The following is a 21534-nucleotide window of genomic DNA, read 5'->3' on the forward strand; positions in this document are numbered from 1 at the left end:
ATACATATTTTTCTAGGACATGTGAAAGTTGAACTATGGTGAAAACCGTTTGCACTTGCCCCGGTGTACCTTACCATAAGATTCTCTTATGAAGTGGCGCCATAAGAAAAATCTATGAAATTCATAAGATTGTCTTATGAAGCGAATGAATTCTTCAGATGAACACCTGCTTCAATGAGAGGTTGTTGCTTTTCATAAGAGAGTCTTATGGAAATAGAAAATTTTACGTTTGAAGAGAAAATATCAAGACAATTGATGTTACAAACGATCAGTTTATTTTCTGGGTAATTTGTTGTTTGTTTACAATAACATCATGATCACCATAAGTAGCACATCAAGGCACGGTTCTAACAGTCATTCTGCCGCACCCGGTCCATTGAACTTATCCTTTTCGCCGGTCAACATGCTGAAAAGTAAACATAAAAATATGTGTTTACGTTAACAAATAATTTGAACGTTCACTAAAAAATAAACTTACCATGTGGAATGACAAAATCACTTTCAACTTTGAAAAAAACTGATGGCTCCACAACTGGTTAGTGCTTGGTACAACGACGAGAAAATGACTGATGGAATGAATGTGTTCATTATTTTTTCACAATGCCGCTTCTTCTATTTTTCATAAGAACTTCGAATGAATATTGAAAGAATTTCATAAGACTCTTATGAAAAATTAGTTTGGACACAAAAAAGCGGTTCATAAGATGTATCTTATGAAATTTATAATAAGATTTCCTCTGAGTGTATAACAACGTAAATACAGCAAAAATAGCAAACAGATAATATGGACGACCCCTTTCACTGGCCGCTCACACAAAATTTAATATCGGCAATCGGTTGCCCGTCCCTAAAAATGTCCGAGCGCAAATTTTATTTTCAATCCGATGCATAACAACGTCAATATCACAAAAATATTGAAAAGTTAATATGGGTGACCCCTTTTGCCGGTCCCTTACATTGAATTTGGTACCTAAGATCGATTGCACGTCATGCAAAACTCTCGTTTACCAATTTTCATCTGAATCCGATGTATAATAACGTCAATTTCCCAAAAATAGTGCACAGTTAATATGGACGACCCCTTTTGCAGACCCCTGACCCAACATGCTATACAAATCAATTGCTCATCTTTCAAAACCCCCACGTGCAAATTTTCAACACAATCCGACAAAAAATAACGTCAATATCGCGAAAACAATATTTGTCTTGTATGGACGTCCCCCTTCAGAAGGGGTCATCCGGAAATTTGAAAACATTTTTCATCATTCCTGGTCCTAATGAGCATCCATGCCAACTTTGAGACCTCTAGCTCTTGAGACGGCTGAGTCTATAGAGGACAAACAAACAAACAAACAAACCCACAGAAATTGCTTTTTATATACAGTGAGGGGCAAAATAAAGTGTCCAAATTATTTTTCTATTATTTCTTTTATTTTTCTGGTTAAAATTCACGGAAAACACATCGTAATCATTTTTAAAATATTGTGTTCTTGTGTTCTTTTTTATTATGTTCTTTTTAATTTTTGTTAATGTGCGCTGGTAAAAAAAGAAAGTTTTTCTGATAGAAAAAAAAACAATGAATATTCCAAAAAAAAAAAATGGGCAAAATAAAGTGTCCAACTCAAAAATCAATATAATTTCGATAAGTTTCCATCACGAGGCCCCTCGAATTTGTTTGTTTTGTGTATTTTGATGTTTCATAACAACTGGCTTGGCTCTGGAGTATTCAAACAGGTGTCTACATTCGAATAAGTTGTAAAATATGAAAAACGCATAAATTTCTGGTTCCATTCCGTTGTCCATCCGGAATTTGGTTGTTCGTGATGTGAATAACGGTCAAACGCACCGGGAAGTGGCCAAGCACTACGAAATCACCAAGACAGCGGTATCAAAAGTCATGAAAAAGATGAAAACGTTTGGATCGCAGATGGATCGCCCAGGAAGAGGACTGAAGCCCAGGACAGATGCCAGAACGGACAAGAAAATCATTCTTGAAGTGAAGAAAAACGCAATAATAACGATCCGGCAGATACAGGAAGAGCTCCAATTTTCGGTATTGCGTTGTACTGTCCGTCGCCGCATCCATGCAAAGGAGTACCATAGAAAGATCGCAGTGAGGAGGCCTTTCATCAGCCAGGTTAACAAGGCTAAGCGGCTCAAGTTCGTCAAGGAGCACGCTGATAAACGGCTCGAGTACTGGAAAACATGTTGTGTGCCGACGAATCCAAATTCGAGCTATTCAACCGGAAGAAGCGGGATCATATGTGGCGCAAGTCGGGTGAGGAGCTCCAAGATCGCCATATCCAAGGAACAGTCAAGCACGGAGGAGGTAACGTGATGGTGTGAGGGTGCTTTTCTTGGGGTGGGGTGGCCAATTTGGTAAAAATTGACGGAATCATGACAGCTGAGTCATATTCCAATATCCTGCGGGAAAACCTCGAGGTATCCCTCATCAAGACGGACCTCGAAGAGCGCTTCGTTTTACAGCAGAATAACGATCCGAAGCATACGGCCAATCTGATGAAGTCATTTTCCCGTTCCTGTCGCATCAAACCCCTTGAATGGCCTCCACAAAGTCCTGATCTGAACCCCATCGAAAATCTGTGGGCCATCCTCGATGCTGTGATTGATAAGACTGGTGTGACTAATTAAAAATACTTATTTTGATGCCATGGAGCATGCGTGGGAGGAATTCAACCCACAACACTTGCACAACCTTGTTGAAAGTATACCGAAGCACTTGTAGGAGGTGTTGAAGGCCGAAGGAGGCCATACCCATTATTAAATCGTTCTTGTTTGCCTTCAGTTTGAGTCAATTTGAAGCAGTAGCGATCTGTACACTTTATTTTGCTCCTGTTTTTTTTGGAATACTAACTGTTTTTTTTTTCTATCAGAAAAACTTTTTTTTTTAACAGCGCAACATTAACAAAAATTGAAAAAAAAACATAATAAACAATATTTAAAAAATGATTACGATGCGTTTTCGTTGAATTTTACCAGAAAAATAAAAAAAAATTGAAAAAAAATAATTTGGACACTTTATTTTGCCCCTCACTGTATATAGATTTCGGCTTCCACGAGCGTTCACCTTGCTATCTCGGTAAATTTTACCTTTTTATCATTTTCAGTGACCAATCGCATTCAAACGACCGAAGACAAACCAGGAACGCATTGATTGTTGCTTCTGCCAACAAGCTCGTTTTCAGTTTGTTATTGCTATTGTTGCTCCCTGCCAGCAAAATATGAGCTTCGCCTACTAGCGACACGTCGCATACGTCGCGACGTTGAGAATCATAACGACGCATCGCGAGTTACCTAGGAGACTTGAAGCATGGGAATGATGGCCCAAGGAAAATGAACAGTAAAAAAACGTAAACAATTTTTGTGTACTTTATTGAAATATCCATATAATGTCAGTGTTGTAATGTTTTATGCGATTTTTCGTCATTTACAACATTTAAAGTTGAGAGGATGCCGCCATCTTGGATTTCAAGACGGCGTCAGATAGCGAAATTTGACTTCTACTTATTTAGCCCTTTCAGCCTTTCATTCAATACCAATTTGTTGAGGCGATTTTAAGTCATTTACAACATTTTAAAGTTCGACGGAAGCCGCTATCTTGGACTTTAAGATGGCGTCAGACAACGAGATTCGAATTCAACTCATGGTTTATTCCACGGATCATTCACAACCAATCCCTTTTCGTTCAAAAAGTCTGTCCTCATTTACTGTACTTATGTTAAACAACTCAGAAATGAGGAACTCATCCTAGGCGTGTAATTGGTTGGCCAGATTTTAGCTTTATTAGAGTTCTGGTAAGAAAGCGCTATAGCTTTTATGAACATTAATGCTATAGCCCTTAGGAAGTTTTGCTGACTATAATAAAGCTAAAAATGTTACTTGGGATATCATTTCAAATTTCTGAAAATCCGAGCGCGATTAGGTGTTATTTAAATCCAGGTTATATAAAAAATCAATGAAAATGAATTTTTTGTAACGTTTATGTTTTATAAAAACAATCAGTTTCTTTAAAATCTCGTTTGAGGTTCCTAACTTTTTGATGTTAAAGTAAAACATTGATTTAGAATAAGCTCTTTAAAAATTATCTTTTCTTACCCTCAGTTTTGGTCAAATTTTGCGAAAATATGAAATCAGGATAAAATTTGCACTTCGTTCACGATATTTGGGGAACCGGACCGAACCTAAATCAAGTTGTTTTTCATTTTAATATCCGAACAAGCCTGATTGAATCCTAGCCATCAGGAATGCTTTGTTTAAAGTATCTTTTGTAGCGTTGAAAATTTCGAGTGACCTAATTTTTTTTAATATGTATTTATAAAAGCTGGTTTAATTTGAATGAGTTTCGATGTATTGTTTGAAAAACTATAACCAATAATTTCGAATTATTAAAATTTGATTACTTTTTGTTGCCCTGATACCTTTAAGATTGGAACGTATATTTGCAAGTTTTCAGCCTTTTCACATAAATGCGTATACGAGGTATCCGGTTTACTTTATTTTGTCCGTATTTTTATGCGTTTGCTTGCTGCGAACACCACACCAGCGCGAAATAGATGCCACAAAGAAATTTTAAAGAGCGACAGACATGTTAAAGATTAATATCAACAAGTAAGAAAAGAGAAAGCACAATGCTCAGTTTTTCGAAACATTTTATTAACCAACAGAACAAATATAAATAGATTTATTTCGACGAAACAATTTGTTTCATTGCTTTCTCGAGGAAAACCGTTTCATGGCATTTCGCAACCTCGGAGCAATATATTTGTAGGGTTTTTTGGTTGTTGTAGTTGTGGATGCTTCCAGAGATTCCGTCGCTTCAGCAGTGGTGCTGCTACCGTATACTATTTCCTCAGAAAGATCCTGACTGTCGATATTGCTTACTGGTTCTGGTGCCGACGTGGTTGTCTTTTTGTTGTTAGCTTCCCTGGACGGGAAATCGTAGGAAAGCGGAATGAAGCCAGCCGTTTTGAATGATTCAAAGCGAGGTATTTCCAAAGGTTCTTCCAGCTGCTCGGCAAGGTTTTTAATCATGGAAACGTTCCGGGTGGCCACAGCGTTGGCCAGTTCGGAGAATAACAGCTCTGGCGTGGTTTCGTTAGTGCTGTACAGCTTGAAATCAATCGTATATGATGGAGCCGAAGGATCTTTGTAGGCGTACGGTGTATTTTTAATTTTCTTTGCAATTTCAACAGGTGCCTTAGAAATTTCTTTCATGATATATGTTTGAGATTCGGGAGAAAATTCGTACTCCGTTTGTTTAAAATCATTCTCATTAAGAGAGCTAGGATCGAAAGTGTCGTAGTAAGAATTTTTGGTAGGTTTTTGTCTTATTTTGGGTGTTTCTACTCTAGTGTTAAGCTTTGCAGGTGTTTTGGTTTTGCTGCGAGTTTTAGTATCGGTAGTTAAAACACTTGTGTATTCTTTAGCGACGCTTATGACTCCATTATTTCTTTTCTTAGTCATTTGAGCATCTGGAGGAAACACAACAGGACCTGTATCAGGCCCAGAAGGACCACGCATCAACTTGCTTTGGGTCTTCGCAGCACTTTTGACTATTTCCAATATTTCTGCCGGGTGTTTGAAATCCTCTTGAGGAAATTCTTGGATTTCAGGTGGAATTTCAAATGTTGGTTGTTTAACGGTAGTTGTTTTCATTTTGTTGGTCTCATCTGGTGGCCAATATTGGACGTGTTGAGGTTTCTTGCCACCGGTAAGATCATACGTTTCCAATATTGTCTCGGTTCGATCGCTGAACATCGTGCTGATCGGTTTGGGTACAGAATAATTCTTGATGACAGTTAACGTTTTGACTCGACCTCCGTCAGCTGATCCCATGTCGGTAGCTGCGTAACTGTATGTCATATCACCTAAGACGGCACCGCGCTTGAACAGCGAATAACTGTGTGGATGTTCAATCTCTAAAGCGTGAACTGAATGCAGCGCTATCAGCAGTATCATGAAAATCTGCAATGAAACACAAGAGAATTTTTTTTATTACGAGAATATTGAATATCGAAGGTTTGACCGAAGAGCTTTGCATGACAAATTTGATAAAAAGGTAAGTTGTGATGTAAAAATACTAATTGATCATAATTATTGAACTTATAAGAAAAAAAATTCTAACAATTTTTTTTTAAATTTTTGTTATTTGAAACGGCTTATACCTTGAGGCTTTAAGGAGCCAAACTCGTTTTGTATGTTTACAATTGTTTGCTTAGGTCTAGATCACTATCACTTTTTCACTTTTTGAAAAGAAGGTATTAAAGACAAAATGGTCGATTTTGAGTTAACAATGCCAAATGATTTTCCATATTATAAACTAAATTGACCGATTTTTTCGTATTTTCTAAATATTATTTACATACTTTAACATCCGAAAGAAAAATGCATTAGCTCGAAAAATATATGGAAAATGGCCAAACACAACACTTTAAAAGCGTTTTTTCTCGGAATAAGCTTTTATGCATTCATACCCCTGTTGCTCCAAGGGCCTCATATATTTTATTTACAAAAACATGACGTAATAAAATGATTTGTAAATGCGTCTGATAATTTAACATTAATTTAAACTTGTTGTTTGAATCATTTAAAAAATACGTTTTTAGTAAACTAGGAAAACAAAAATAACAAATCTTAAAGGTGAAGGATTGGACTGGTAGAGGAAGCAGGTAGAAATCTACAACTAACAATAACCGCTTTATCTCTTGACAAGTCGGTAAAAATCCTTTTGGCCAGCCATAGTTTGGACCATTTTTACGCTTAATTTAATAATTTAAAACATTCTGTGAACAGAAGATTATAAAAATTGAGGAAATAACTTTCCTTGACGTTCACGCACGTTAGGTGCAATATCATGGCGGGTGCTCAGCTTCGTCCAAGGGTCGATTATCTCGCGAAAATAAATTGTATAAAGGCGGCAGACATTTCACATTTTTGACATTCAACATTTTTGAAAGAAACTTCAACATATAGTCAAAGTAGCAAATTGATTTTAGGCCCATTTTATTGAAAAAATAGGTGGTCTTTGCTTCACCCAAAATTCAGCCTCTATACCAATCATGAGTTATCAATATCATACTGTAATTGGCATAAGAAACCGCCGGCATTAGCCAGCGCAACCGCATTGCGTTTGACTGAACTGCCCCTATTCGCATATGAGTCCCATGTGCATTTTCATCGTTTTTGAGTTATCGATGGAAAACGCTTCTTTGTGCTCCAATTTACCAATAAAACAAGTTTTTGTTCGAAGTTTGTTCCCAAAATTTCGAAAAAAATATGACCCCTGATGTGTCCTATGTGAAAAATATTCGCATATGAGTCCCATGACCAAAATTCAGCGCCAGAGCTTACAATTAAAGGAAAGGATAGATAGAAAATGAAGTAAATCAATTATTTAATGCTTAAAACATTAATTTACATAAAAATTGATCATAAAGTAGCAAAATGATTCCGAAGAAATCTGGTTCATAGTCACAAAAAAACATTAATAAGTAACAGGTTAATTCTACCAAAATTATTTTTTCGACAAAAATCAACCGATGAACAACGTTCAATAGATCAGTCTTCGGTCAGGATGGATCCTTCGTGGGAGATTTCGACGATCTAATGTGTGATCGGTGGTACTTGAAGTGTTGTTTCAGTAACAAAACAACAAACTTTTTTCATTACTTTTTTCTATATGCACAACAATATAAATACCACTGTTTTCGTTTATTACCTAGGAAGATTTTTCCGGAAGAAATCTTCTTCTTTGTCTTGAATCCAGCAGACTTTTGGTCGGTGTTATCCACCGATCCGTAACACGCATTTAATAAAATGATGATGATGTCTGATAAATTCGCAGCAATTTAACACGAATGAAAACAAAGTTTTGGAAAAACACATCCCACTTGACGAAAAAACCTTGATTGAAATCAGTTTGGAATCAAGATCTTTCGAAAAATTTCTTCCGTCATCAAAAAGAATGGTAAACAAATGGAAAAAATATGTTAGAAAAGTATTGCCACTTGCCGATAACTTTAGCACCAGAGACTCATTTGCGAATAATCTCTGATCGAGGGTTAAGAATATTCGCATATGAGTCACATGAGTGTTTTATTGAAATCCCTCCGCAATTATTAGTTAGTATTAGCGCAAAAGTAAACAAAAGTATTCTTTGAAGTGTTTTCTATCCGAACTATTGATAGGTTTTGCCAACAAACGATGCATACGATTGTTTTCATGAAAACAAGTTTCAAACTTTACAAGCGTTTTTCTCGGTTTGCAGTTTTTACACATGGGACTCATATGCGAATAGGGGCAGTGAAGGAAACAGAAAAAAAAAAACGTTTTCTCGTCCCTCCCTATTCCATCACAAGACGAAAGAGGATGGAAATAAATACCGGCCAACACCAGGTAGCCAGCGAACCGAGCACTTTGCGTGTGCATGTAGCAAAAGCAAAAAGAAACATTCCCTTATCTCTAGAGATGTACCGAATATTCGACGCCGAATACCACTCCAAAACCGTTTGGCCGAATATTCGGCTTACCGAATAGTTGAGCTAAGTATTCGTGCTCAGGTTCGAAAATCTCGAAATCGTTGAAAATGGTCAAATCGACCGTGTGCAGCGTTCTCAAACATTTTCGTGAGATGCATACTATCGATCGGCAGGTTTATACCAAGCGTCATAGTGGAACTAAGGATCTTAAACTGCATTTGAAGGTGTTGAGAACGATCAAGGCAAACTCAGGGCAGTCGGACTATAGTTGGATTCGTCTGCGCAAACGAATACGATCTCATTGGGCCAGTAAGCAACCAAACCGGACATTGAAGCAGAATGTAACGGCTGTTAAATAAAAAATGAGAATGTTTTCAATACCTTTCAGTAACTCACATAAAGAGCGTAAAATTTTCTTTCTCCAAGAAAATAGCTCTTTGGGCTCCCTAGAAACAGTATGCGTGTTTGGTTTTGCTAGTTTGAATTTAGTCAAAGCAAAGATGGCGTCGAAACAGCACGTGCTCCGCGAACGCATTGTACGGTTCTACGAAACGCATTTCCAGCAAGGAAAAAAGTTCACGGTGGCACATTTTAAGGAAGAAAATGTACCTGTCAGTACGGTATATCGTATCCTGGGTTCCCTGAACGTAGAACGGAAGGTCGGAAGTGGTCGTCCGGTGACGATGATGACGAAGCAGAGGAAGACATCGTTAAAGAAGCTGTTTGACAACAAGGACGCAACCAGCCTGCGTGACGCCGGTCGGAAATATGGCTGCTTCTATTGATCCATCGTACCCTCAAGATGGAAGGAATCGTCTGCAGGAAGAAGACGAGGTCGCCGGAGTACACGGAGGAGCAGATTGAGATGGTTAAATCACAGTGTCGGTGGATGACCAAAAAATACCGCGGGACGTCATTCGTTCTGGCTGGCTGGCGTACCTTGAGGAGAAAAAGATACCGTTCGTGCCGAAAGATCGTAACCCAACAAACTTGCCCCAGTGCCGCCCAATAGAGGATTTCTTTGGCTCACTCAGTGCCCTAGTGTATAAAAACAATTGGAGGGCCAAGGACACGAAGCAACTGACTACAAGAATCCGGAATTGTATCCGGAAAATGGACGTAAGTGCCGTACAACGTTCTTGTGAGAGCATCGCGACAAAGTTGCGTCGAACATCAGACCACGGCCCTCACTCAAACATTCACTGACATTTTTTTGAAGAAAATAGATTATGTTATTAATAAAAAATACTGAAATCGATGAAAAAAAAAATAACAATTTTTTTATATGTGATTGAAAAAATTCTCATTTATTATTTAACACCCGTTAGTCGTGCCCGGAACCTTGTTGTAAAGGACGTGCCCGGAAATTATACAACAAGGTTCTAGCGAAATACGATGGATGATTCCTCATGGATGACGAAACATGCGTTAAGATGGATTTTGGCCAGCTTCCAGGCCAAAAATTTTATTAGCCACTGTCGGGGTGATGTCCCCGGTAAGCTCCAATTCGTTTTTGCCGATATGTTTGCAAGAAAGTGTTGATCTGGTGAGGTATTAGCAGCTACGAACGAAAAACCCCGTTTTTGTGTGCAATAAAAGACCTACATTTCGAGTATATAACATTTTTATTTCGTTTACATAGCTCCGAGATGGACCCGTTTTAATAAGTCCAGATTCAAGATGAACTATGCTTTAAGGGGGGGGTAGGGTCTAACACTTTCAAAAAATCGATTTTTTTATTTTTTTATTTTCTTATTGTTAAACATTTCAAAAATGTTGTGTCAAATTTTCAAGTCAATTGAAGCAAAACTGTAGAAGTTATAGGCATTTATCTCCTGCTATCTAATACTGCAAGAAAGCAAGAGCAGAAACTTCAAACGCGTTTTTCTCGAAAGCACATTTTTTAAGTCCGTGGACATCGTCATTTGAAAACTACTTATCCGATTCTTTTCAAATTTGGAACATATTTTCTACATATAAAATACCAGACCCCAACGTTTTTCTTTTTTGATTTTTTTACTTTGGGGAGATTTTACAGGTGAAAAATGGCGGATTTTTAGGTGAAAAATCGTAGTTTTTACTTCAAACAGCCACAAAAATTTCATAAAAATATTTTTAAGTTAAATAAAAACGTTGGGGTCCAGAAAAACATCTATTGAAAATATTTTGCTCTGATTTTTTGACTTCAGATGATTCTGTGCTGAGATACAGTGTCCACCGCAAATTCTGTTTTCTAAAAGGCATCCTCGAAAGTGCTCCGTCACCGGCTCATTTTTCAATATTTTTCTACGAAAAAATTACTAAATGTTCTTTTAACAATGCTTTGTATAATGCAAAAAATTTGAATACATTTGTTTAAACGATAGCTCTAGAAAAAAAATCGTGAAAATGGTGTTTTTTTATACCCGTTATACCCTACCCCCCCCCTTAAGAACATAAATTTTTGATTAATCTTTATATACATACGATCTTAGCACTGCTGCTGGCTGTGATTCAATGACAATTTGGCCTAGCTTTTGTTCAGATTTGCAGATTATTTTTACAAACTCCCAAAAATCGTCCTGAATCTCCCGACCGTGTGGTAGAAAGTGTGGTATGCTTAAGGTTAAAGCTCTGTAGTTAAAGATCATTGTTGTTTTTAACAACTATGTTGAAGATATCTTGCTCAAATTCGATATCAAATAAAAAAAATCAAAATGCTTGGCACCTGTTTCGACGTGTTTTGCCCCGATTTCACAGAAATCCATTCTCTTTGGTGATAAAGGTCTTAGAAGCGACAAGTTATTTGATACTCTTTAGTTATTTGTGACGTTTTGAAAATCATTGAGACCCTTACTTAAAAAAGATCTAGTGGTAATATCATCTGGTTGAAAAAAAATTGACAATTCACACTGTGAGATTTCACAAAAATATGAAAATTATAAACGTAAAATCATTCCCGAATTTCTAGAACCACAAGCAGCGCGTCCAGCAGAACATGTTTGTTTGTTCTCCAAGTAGGTACGGTGGGTGGCAGGGCCGTAGGAAGAACCGACTCATGGGGGGGTTTTGATGACTGATTTTCACCCCTAATTTTTGTGCCAACAATGCATGAATACGATCAAAAAAATAAAACAAATTATGTTTTTAACTATATGATTATTGATTGTAAAGAAATTTTACATTAAAATTTTTCGTATTTAATCGTAACGTTAAAAAGTTTGGTCATAAACCTAAAAGGTGAGCAAAATTCGCATTCATCTATAGTTTTAATCGTTTAATTTGTTTATCAAGAGTCTGGTAAATCAAACTTAGTTGATTTAAACATAAAATAGGCTTTTTGAGGAAGCCTTCTACTTCATAAAAAAAAGAAATTATTATTCATTTCTCAAACCATACAAGTCCAATCTTCCAATCTATTTTGCAAATTCAAAGATTCTAAGCTTTGATGAAAATAAATCAAAATTAAAAAAAGGTAAGAGATAAAAATCAACAGATTTTCTATTCAAATCTGCTTGGTACAAACTTGAACCAAACAAATGATTTTAATATGAAATATGGCTTTAAAAAATTTGCAATTTTAAAACAAATTGCGGACCAAATACAAGATATCTATCTCTTTTTTTTTTTAAATACGAAATGTTATGAATCTATCAATGAAACCTAAAAATATTTTTCATAAAGAATCAATTCCATAATGAAAATTCTGTGTGTGCAGGATTTTTCGTGCGCCACACACTGTGGTTGATTTTTTATATAAAAATTTGGGTTTATCGGATAAAACAAAAACTCAAATTCTACCTTTTTTATAATTTTCAGCTAAATTGAGTTCCAAAGAATTTCGATCAAAATTTTGAAATCTGGAATTTAAATTTACGAGCAATCTTAACACATTAAGGACTGCGAAAAAATCTTTGACGAGAAACACCGAAATTCAATTCATTCCTTTCGAGTTAAACTTCTACGTTTAGCACACTGTTGGCAAGCATAAAAAAGAGATATCTCGTATTTGGTCCACAATATGTTAAGTTCATGATCTCTTGAATTCCTCTACAATTTATGGTGATTGTAAATTCTATTTACAAGCTAAATATTTTTCTGAATTTTGTATCTGAATTCTGAATCTGAACTCTGAACCTGAATTTTAAAATTGCGCTTTGAATCTGAATCCAAACTTCCAAAAGATTTTTGAAATCTACAAAATATACACAGCAACCAGCAAAATTTTGCTGGTTTTTGTCCCGCTGACTTTCCAGCAATTTCAATTGCTGGAAAAAACAGCAAACGTTAATGCTGGTGTCCAGCAATTCAAATTGCTGGAAAATCAGCAATCCAGATTGCTGGAAACCAGCTATTTCTTTCAACACAACCGGCAGTATTTAGTATGAAATTTATATTTCAATTCAAAATTAAAGTTTAATATTGGCAGTGCATACAATAAGCAATAAAAACAATTATTTTCTCCCATTTTCAATAAGGGATTTATTCATTTTCAAAAAAAAACTTTTTTTTCACCACTTTCTAACACCGGCTCTGGGGTGGCCGCTTTGTGCCAAAGTGTTGATCATCCGCCACCTGTAAAAATAGTTTTGATTAGTATCTTCTTTGGAATATCTACCTGTACAATAAAAGATTACCCTTGACTTGATGCCTGGTTGCTAGAATATAGAGGAAAATAAAATAATTATATTAATTTAACCTAAATTCGTAAAATAGAATCTCACCTTACTTCAGCGTACGAAACAAAAACAAACTCCAAATTGACAGCTCGATTGCTGATTTTCCAGCAAACTAGATCAATTGCTGGAGAGTCCAGCAATTTGAAAACCGATTGCTGATTTTTCAGCAAAAATGACAAGCACATAACCGAATGCTGAAAAATCCAGCAATTCGAAAACCGATTGCTGGTTTCCAGCAAAAATTTGGATTGCCGAACGTTTCCAGCAATTTTTTTTTGCTGGAAACCGAGTTTTAAAGTCCTCATTGAACCTTTAATTTATATTCTGTAGTTCAGATTTAATATTAATTAATATTAATATTTAATATTAATGATTTATTTTTAATCTGTATTGCAAATCAGAATTAAAATCTCGCGTAAGCTTTCAACAAAAGTTTTATCGCGAAAAATTACAAAAACTGACATAGTCACAACTTCTATCCATTTAGAATATTTGAAGCCTGGACAAAATATTCTGTACGTAAAATACAAATTTAAATGTTGTTTTGATTACTTTTGAAACAGTTTTCTGTGGATTCGTACGGTTTCATACGACGTAAAGAAAGCTCATGCGAGAAATATGAATTTACAATGATCTGAATCTGAGTTTTCAATGTTGAATTTCCATTCCGAAGCTTTCATGTTTTGTGTAAGAATCAAGTTTAAGCACTTATAATTTTAATATAAAACGAAATTTCTCTTTTCTCATGTTCGGAAAAATATTATCAAAATATTGAAAATGCATATGATCTCAAAAAACATAAGTAAATTTTTTTTTGAAATTCAAAACCAAATTTGAACTAGGATTTCCAAGCAGTTTTTATTTCTAATTTCTTATAATTATTCGTACTGAAAATCCAGAACACTGAACTGGATACAGAACCCGAAATACGAAAAAGAGGAATACAATTTTGGTTATGGGAATTATGGAATCAGAACCTACGAAATGGGTTTTATTTAATTTTAAATTTTATATTAGACTTCAATTTCTATGCAAAAGTGTGAAAATTTAAAAAAAATGTTGCAGAACTTTGGATTTGGTATGCGTTTAAAAGGTTTTGGCATTTGTTGTTTGTCTAGATTGTTACTCTTGATTGACCTTACTATATTATCATAATTTGGTTCTGATTTAAAAATTTTGAATGTAGAGTAGAATACCTCGCTTGCTTTTTTGGAACCTCATGGGGGGGGGGGGGGTTTAACCTCCAAACCTCCCCCCCCCCCCGTTCCTACGCCCATGGTGGGTGGTGATTTGGGCAGAGAGCCAAGTCGAGAGAAGAAATAATGATGCGTATCGTGATTAGCATTTAGCAAACGCGAATTTACTATTAATAGAAAATTTCCAACCAAGAAACGCACGACACGCATCATTATTTCTTCTCTCAGCTTCCACGATTTCTTGCATTCATAAACCTCCTTCTGTACCTTAATTCAAAAATTGCGCTTTGATTCTGTATCCGAGTTTCCATACAGTTTCTGAAATGTACAAAAAAACAAAAAAAAATCAAGTCGCGAATGCCATAAAGATGGTAAAACGACTATAATCGAAACAAAAAAAAAAAAAAAAAAAAAAAAAAACAAAAAAACAATAATTTCCGAATCTTATTCCAGATCAGATTTTCATGAGTGAAGCTACACTCATAGAAAAGGTTGCAAAAATCTAATGCCTATTTAGCAAATCTCTGTGCCGAAAACGGTATCTTTGAAAAAGCACTACTGGCACAAGGACTCGAGCTCCCAACCAAAATGATGCATGACCACTACATTCAAGCGAAACAAGAAAATCATTTTATGGGGTTTCCTTCCTATTGGATAATTCACCGCAGAAACAAGAAAATAAAAACAAAAACCACAGCGCCGTAGGGAGAGTCGAACTCAAATCATCATCTATATCGTCTTGCCAGTCCGACATCTTAACCAGTGTACTATCGAATGAGAACTGTGCTTTGCTTACTGCCTGTCTTACATACACACGCTCAGGGTTGCCAACATTTTTTTTCGAAAATCAGGGAACTGGCGAAATAAAAATCAGGCAAAATCAGGCTACGTTAAAGCTCGTTAAAAGTAACGGAAATTTCGCTCAAAGTGATGACCTTTTTTTTGGTCATCGCTCCACATTTTCACTCCAATATGTGTTGTGAGAGTACTTGGTTGAATAATTCTACTGCATCAAGCAATCGAAAGATTCCATTTAAATCCCTTTTAGAATGAAAGGGAATCTTTCGATTGCTTTGATTCAGCCACATTTTCACTTCAGCTATGGTACCTACTCCACTAACTTACTACCCTTTTTTTATGACATTCGCAAAAATCAGGCAAAATCAGGCATATTTTCAAAAATCAGGGAAATTCAATGGCTTATCAGGTTGTCAGGCATAGCCTCAAAAAATCAGGCAACGCCTGAAAAATCAGGCACATTGGCATCTCTGCACACGCTACATACACACAAAACTTTCGGGGCTCCACTTAGCAAAATTTCGCTCTTACTTTCCGTTAGCAAAAATATTTTTTTACTGTTGAGTTGGCAAAAAGTTAAATTTACTTGATTTTAGTAATACAAAAGGTCATTTTACTTGATTTTAGTAAAACAAAGTTTTTTCAGCCGCTTTGTTCACAGAGACCAGCCGCCGCGCCAATTTGGAAGAAAATAAAAAGCTGTCGCGATTAAGAGCGGTTCCGGTTGTTCGTTGCTGGTGGTTCTTGTGGTGGCCAACTCCACGACTAAATGGTATCTGAATCGACACCGGATGCTTACAGGTAAGGTCCGATCTTAAAATGTTCAGATTGTCCAATTTTTAAATTTAAAATTTGTGTTTGTTTTTTTTTTACCAGGTTAAAACTGCAACACGAAACCCGCAACGGCAAAAAGAAGGACCACAACTGGAAACAAGCTGCACCCGGCAAACACCCCGGTGCTGTACCTTTGATGAAGATGGCATGGGATTTCGCTAGCCAGTAGGTGCGTTCCCTGAATCGGAATTTCCGTTTTACAAAAAGTGTGATTTTTTTTTTTAAATGTTAAAAATAAATTATAAGTGAATGAAATTTGTGTATTCTACTCAATAATCAAACATTCCCCTGATTCTCCATAGAAAAAATAACAAAACATTAAATTACGGATCCGGGCAATCTTTTTCTCCGGTTTTTGCTAAAAATTTGAGTAAAAACAGTGGCGGCTAACTTTTTTTCTCGTTTGCTAAAATTTTAGTTAAAAAATATTGCTAAATTGATTGCTAAGTTTCTAGCTGGTCAAATTTGAGCAAAATTTTGCTAAATTCCGGCCTCGAAAATTTTGTGTGTATACACAGCTGATAAAGCCGCACACAAAACTTTCGAGGCCGGAAATTAGCAAAATTTTGCTCAAATTTGACCAGCTAAAATCCTAGCAACCAATTTAGCAATTTTTTCGAACTAAAATTTTAGCAAACGAGAGAAAAATTTAGCCGCCGCTATTTTTGCTCACTTTTCTAGCAAAAACCGGAGGAAAAGATCGCCCCGGACCTGAAATTTTATTATTTAATGTTTTTCTTTGCAATTTCGGAGGGATGTTCGATAATTTAATAGAATACAAAAATATGTTCACTTTCAATTAATTTTTCACTTTATTTTGAGACTTCATTTAACACTTTTTGTAAAATGGAACTTATTCAGTTCCGATCCTGGGAACGCAAAATGCCAAGCGATCGGCACCGGGGTTGTGCCGGACGCACCGCATCCGCAAATTCCAGCTGTGGTACCTTTTGATTTTCGGACTGTTGCATTAAAAACCCGGAACCGTGCCGGCAGCAGCAACCTAATAGAAAAAAATAAATTAAAAAATCGGAAAAAATTTACACTTTTTGATCGACTCTTACCTGTACGCATCCACTATCGATTTGGCTACCACTTTTTCGTGAAATTAGCCACCAAAAGAACGACCAGCATCGAATTTCCGGAACGGCACTGAATCACGTCGGTTGGTTTTTTGTCTCTACCGGCAGCGGCTGCTATCTAGAAATACGGCGGCTAGAAAACCTTCGTTTTACTAAAAACGAGCAAGATAAACTTTCTGATTACTAAAATCAAGTAAATTTAGCTTTTTGCTAACTCAAAAGTAAAAAAATATTTTTGCTAACGGAAAGTAATAGCGAATTTTTGCTAAGTGGGGCCCCGAAAGTTTTGTGTGCGGGCAGCTTGGTCGGTGGAGTGAATTGAAGAATTTTTTTTCTACTTTTGCTACATACACAGGCACAGTGCTCGGTTCGCTGGCTGCCTGGTGTTGGCCGGTATTTATTTCCATCCTTCTTCGACTTTGGATGCGATAGGGAGGGACGTGAAAACGTTTTTATTTTGTTTCTTTCAGACATACGCAATTCAGTTGCGCTGGGAGGTTAATGCCGGTGGACGCAAATCTAACCAGCACCGGTCGCGTTATCTTCTTGTACCAATGATGCTATGTAATTGATTACGCGATTGGCACAGAGGCTGAATTTTAGGTGTAGAGAAAATGCATAAAAATAGTGCTATTTCAGCCTCAATCTTATGACCAATCGACAACTTTCGGCAGCTCACACTATATGCAAATTGATTATCAAGGCTTTGTCAATGAAACACTGTAAAAATCGTGTGTATCATCTTGTATCCATTGTTTGTTAGAAAAACGATGATGTCTATCCATCAACAACACACTTTCTTCGAGTCACGTGACGCAACTTGCCAGTTTCATCACGTTCGTAAGCCGTTTACACAGAAAAAAAATCTGAGCTTTACACTTCATGCAAAATTTGATTGTAACGCAGTCCCGAAAAAAAAACCATGCGTTTCCTCATTCGTGTAAACTTACTGTAATTTTACATGATTTTCGCATGAAACGATGTGTAGCAGAATCGTTTCACAAACAAATACCGATTGGCTGATCGGTAAGCAGCAGGTTCGACGTAATTGATGCTCCAAGAAAATAGTGTTCCAAATCTGAAGCTCCCGATTACCGAACAATCCCACCTTAAACGAAAAATCTGAGACTGATATAAAATCATATTTTTTTTAAAATTTATATAAAAAATTCCAAAATTTATTTTGGGTTAAATTATGTTTTCATGATGACGTCCATGCAGGTCAGGCCAGTGAAACAATTCCAAATTATTGCTCTGGAAGCATCAGCTTTTCATTATCAGACTCAACGGATTGAAAACACTCCATCACATTAAATTCAACATCGATCATCAGCAAACACTACACATATATTTTCTATTTCAATAGTTTCATGATATTAAAACATAGTTAATAAACGTTTTTTCTCCCTTTCTGGTTTAATGCACTATTCGCGGCTTCATTTGCCTATTTAAGACGATGTTTTCACTATAAGTTTGATTGAAACGGTTTGGATTCTATCGAAAAACAGACCAATCATATCTTAGCATCTGATGTTGTAAATTGAAGAATTTCTGCCACTTTTTACTTCCTACTGGATGATTTTCCTTAAACTGCATTGAATTTGTAGGACTAGGAAGAGAAACAGCTATACTCACTCTTAATTGATGTTCCATTTTGGATGCTTTTTTGTTTTTAGTAAACATGATTTTGTTTCGAATGTGCGATACGACGACGATAAGTGACTACCGAATCTTACGCGAATCCATCAGTTGATAGATTGAAACCGTAAACTGAGCGGAGTTAGTTTTGCTAACCTCGCTTTATAGCCTTTTCTCCGTCGATCATAGCAACTATCGCTATATTCAGGAAAAACTTTCCCCTACTAGTGGAGTTTAATCTTTGAAGGAGCTTGCAAGTTCGATTACCGTAACATTTCTCTGCAGCCCAACGCCTGGTTTTGTTGGAAAATTGCGAATGCGCGTTGCGTTGCGTTTGTGGGAAAACTGGTTTACCAGTTATGGATGGGTCATTTTTGTACGTCATCTCTTGATTTCTGCTGTAATTAGCAGATCAAGGAATGCGATCTCCTCGACAGGAGTGATTCGTGTAATAACTTTACCTTTCAGCGATCAACCTTCATTTAGTATGCCCTTGAGACCTCACAAGGGCCTTGGCAATTCATCTTTTCAATATGTTTTCTTTCCATTTCTAGGTTACCTCGTGGCGAAGTTTTGAGCGATCCAGCAGTTATTCGGAAGCTAGCCTGATCCGTTTTAAAACAATCCGAAACTAAACTAAATATCGCGGACTTTTTACCCGCGGGTTGTTCCTTTGTTGATAAGTGAATAAGAAAACTAAAACAAGCAGAATGAGCGTGATAATACGTTTGCAAAACTTGCCCTGGTCGGCAAATGCACTGGATGTTCGAAATTTCTTTAAAGGTCTGTCGATCCCGGACGGCGGAGTTCACATCGTAGGAGGAGAAATGGGAGATGCGTTTATTGCTTTCAGGTTTGTATGACCGTTTTGTAAAGTTTTTTTTCGCCCGTGCGTTTTGTCGCATTTCTTGTGGGAAACAAAATATCACACAATTAAACAAAGCATTGCATTCGGAGTTCATTATATAAGATAAGAAAAAAAAACTTTGAATTTGTCGTCAATCGAAGATATTATCGGTGTGTTCTCTAGAAGATCATGCGAGCTCATTTCTGATGATTTACGTTATCGTTATGCTGGGTAATGCGTTTGTTGCATAATACAACTCCTGCTGGACCGAACTGTATGGCATCGTTTTTCTTGAGGTATTTGAAAGTTCTCTCATTCTTGCCATTCGGTGTAGTAGCAAGCAGTAGTAGTTCAGTTGAAATTGTGTAACAAGGTAAGTGTGATATGATCGTGCAGTGATATCGAAAGTACGAGATACTTTGTCGGCTGCAGCCTAACTTTAGTGCATTCGCTCAGTGGAGGATGATTCTTTTCTATTCCTGCAAAGCATCTGGATATTTTGAATGTGGTGGTTCTTTCGATAAAAAAAAATCAAAAATAACTTCCTAACAGAGTTTTCCAAATTAAAGTAGCTCATTTAATACATTTTAATGGTCAAATAAAATTTAAATTGCCTAGGGAAGTGATGGAGCTTTTTCTTTCATTTCAAGATTGTGTAAGAACAACCGACTGATTTTTGTTTCTATACGGTTTTTAATTTTTAATTTATTTGATAAATTTTTACAGACCAATTTAATTGAAAAAAAACTTGAATTGATTTTTTCGCAAACAAATAAAATTTTAAGCCAACAAAAAACAATATCGTGTAAAAAAATCTTATATTCCATACATTCTTTTTAAAAAGCGGTCAAGCCGCAAATGAACGAATTCATGCCACAGAAAAGGAACTTCTCAAGTTTTCCGTAGAATCTCTAAATTAAGGTACACCGGGGTAAGTGTGGACGGTTTTCGTATAGTTCAACTTTAAAAAATCAGCAGTGGATCAATTTTGATAAAATTACGTTCAATGTGATGAGCTTGGAAGAAGCAAAGCGATAAAAGTTATCACGTTAATTGCTATAGAAAAAGATGCACATCAACTCGACATCGTAGTTGAAAATTCCCAAAAAAGTCGCTGTAAACATCCGTTACTGTCGGAATCGTATCTTTTTTACAGTTATTGAATAAATTACAAGTAAATTGAACATTCTGCTTTAAAAGTTTGAAAAAATAGTTCACAACAGTATTGTTTCAATAGCCATCGTCCAGACTTACCTTATATAGAAATCGGTTAAATCCAGCTGAGTTGAAACAGTGCAAATAAGAGAACTCACGTCACTAAATTTTATTTAATGTACAAATTTATTCGGAAAATATGCTGTAAGCTGTTTTCAATCCTCTAGATTCTAAGATTTTTCAAAATTGAACGTTATTAGGTAAATTTTTTTAATTGTTAGTTAATTTTATAAAATAATTTAAATTTTATAAAAAAATCAACATTTAATATTTTTTGGATTTTTTTCAAAATATGAGGCGCGAAAACGGTAGTAATTTTATTGTATGATTCGTCAATATTTTGTCATGTAAGTGCGAGTAAAAATAAAGATTAAGTTAGAATGCAATTTGCAAACGTTTGCTTTTATTTTTTTCATTCAAAACTAAATAAATGAAACTTTATAATGATAATGGTGGAAAAAAGTACGAAACATGTGTCTTAGCTAGCACATTGCGGATCATATACCAAAATTTTCGTTTTTCGCTTATCTCGAATGTTACTGTTAGAAGTATAACACAAATACATGGCTGGTAGCGAGTCACTTTTTAGTGACTTGGTCACTTTTTTTGGGTCAGTCACTAAAAAGTCACTTTTTTCATCATTTGGTCACTAAAGTCACTATTTTCCGAAAAATGGTCACTTTTATCACCAAAGGTCACTTTTTTCACCGAAAATATACCAATCAAAGAGTAATTTGAATTGGGCGTGTTAATATTGACGGTAGTAAC

At 36.0% G+C, this 21534-nt stretch overlaps 2 protein-coding genes across 2 annotated transcripts in view; one reads left to right on the forward strand and one right to left on the reverse strand.

Annotated features, from left to right (window-relative positions):
- Positions 1-4653: 4653 nt before the first annotated feature.
- On the reverse strand, positions 4654-18853 carry LOC129751341 (uncharacterized). The gene is made up of 2 exons (XM_055746787.1): positions 18702-18853; positions 4654-5985 (listed from the first exon to the last, which is right to left on the reverse strand). Exons 1-2 carry the CDS (start codon positions 18747-18749, stop codon positions 4726-4728), a joined length of 1308 nt encoding a protein of 435 aa, XP_055602762.1. The 5' UTR covers positions 18750-18853; the 3' UTR covers positions 4654-4725.
- A 380-nt stretch (positions 18854-19233) lies between these two features.
- Positions 19234-21534, forward strand: part of LOC129751340 (putative uncharacterized protein DDB_G0282133) — a 38046-nt gene continuing 35745 nt past the window's right edge. The window contains exon 1 of the mRNA XM_055746786.1: positions 19234-19557. Coding sequence (XP_055602761.1) covers positions 19415-19557 — 143 coding nt within the window. The 5' untranslated portion in view covers positions 19234-19414. The remainder of the gene's footprint in view (positions 19558-21534) is intronic.

The sequence above is a fragment of the Uranotaenia lowii genome, chromosome 3, assembly GCF_029784155.1.
Source record: "Uranotaenia lowii strain MFRU-FL chromosome 3, ASM2978415v1, whole genome shotgun sequence".
Lineage (NCBI taxonomy): Eukaryota > Metazoa > Arthropoda > Insecta > Diptera > Culicidae > Uranotaenia > Uranotaenia lowii.

What these genes read in the sequence shown, in the direction of transcription:
- LOC129751341 (XM_055746787.1), bottom strand. Translation starts at nt 18,749, where the DNA reads ATGTTTACTAAAAACAAAAAAGCATCCAAAATGGAACATCAATTAAGA. An exon ending in AAATGGAACATCAATTAAGA is followed by an intron (nt 5,986 to 18,701) that starts GTGAGTATAGCT and finishes GTTTCATTGCAG; the next exon opens with ATTTTCATGATACTGCTGAT.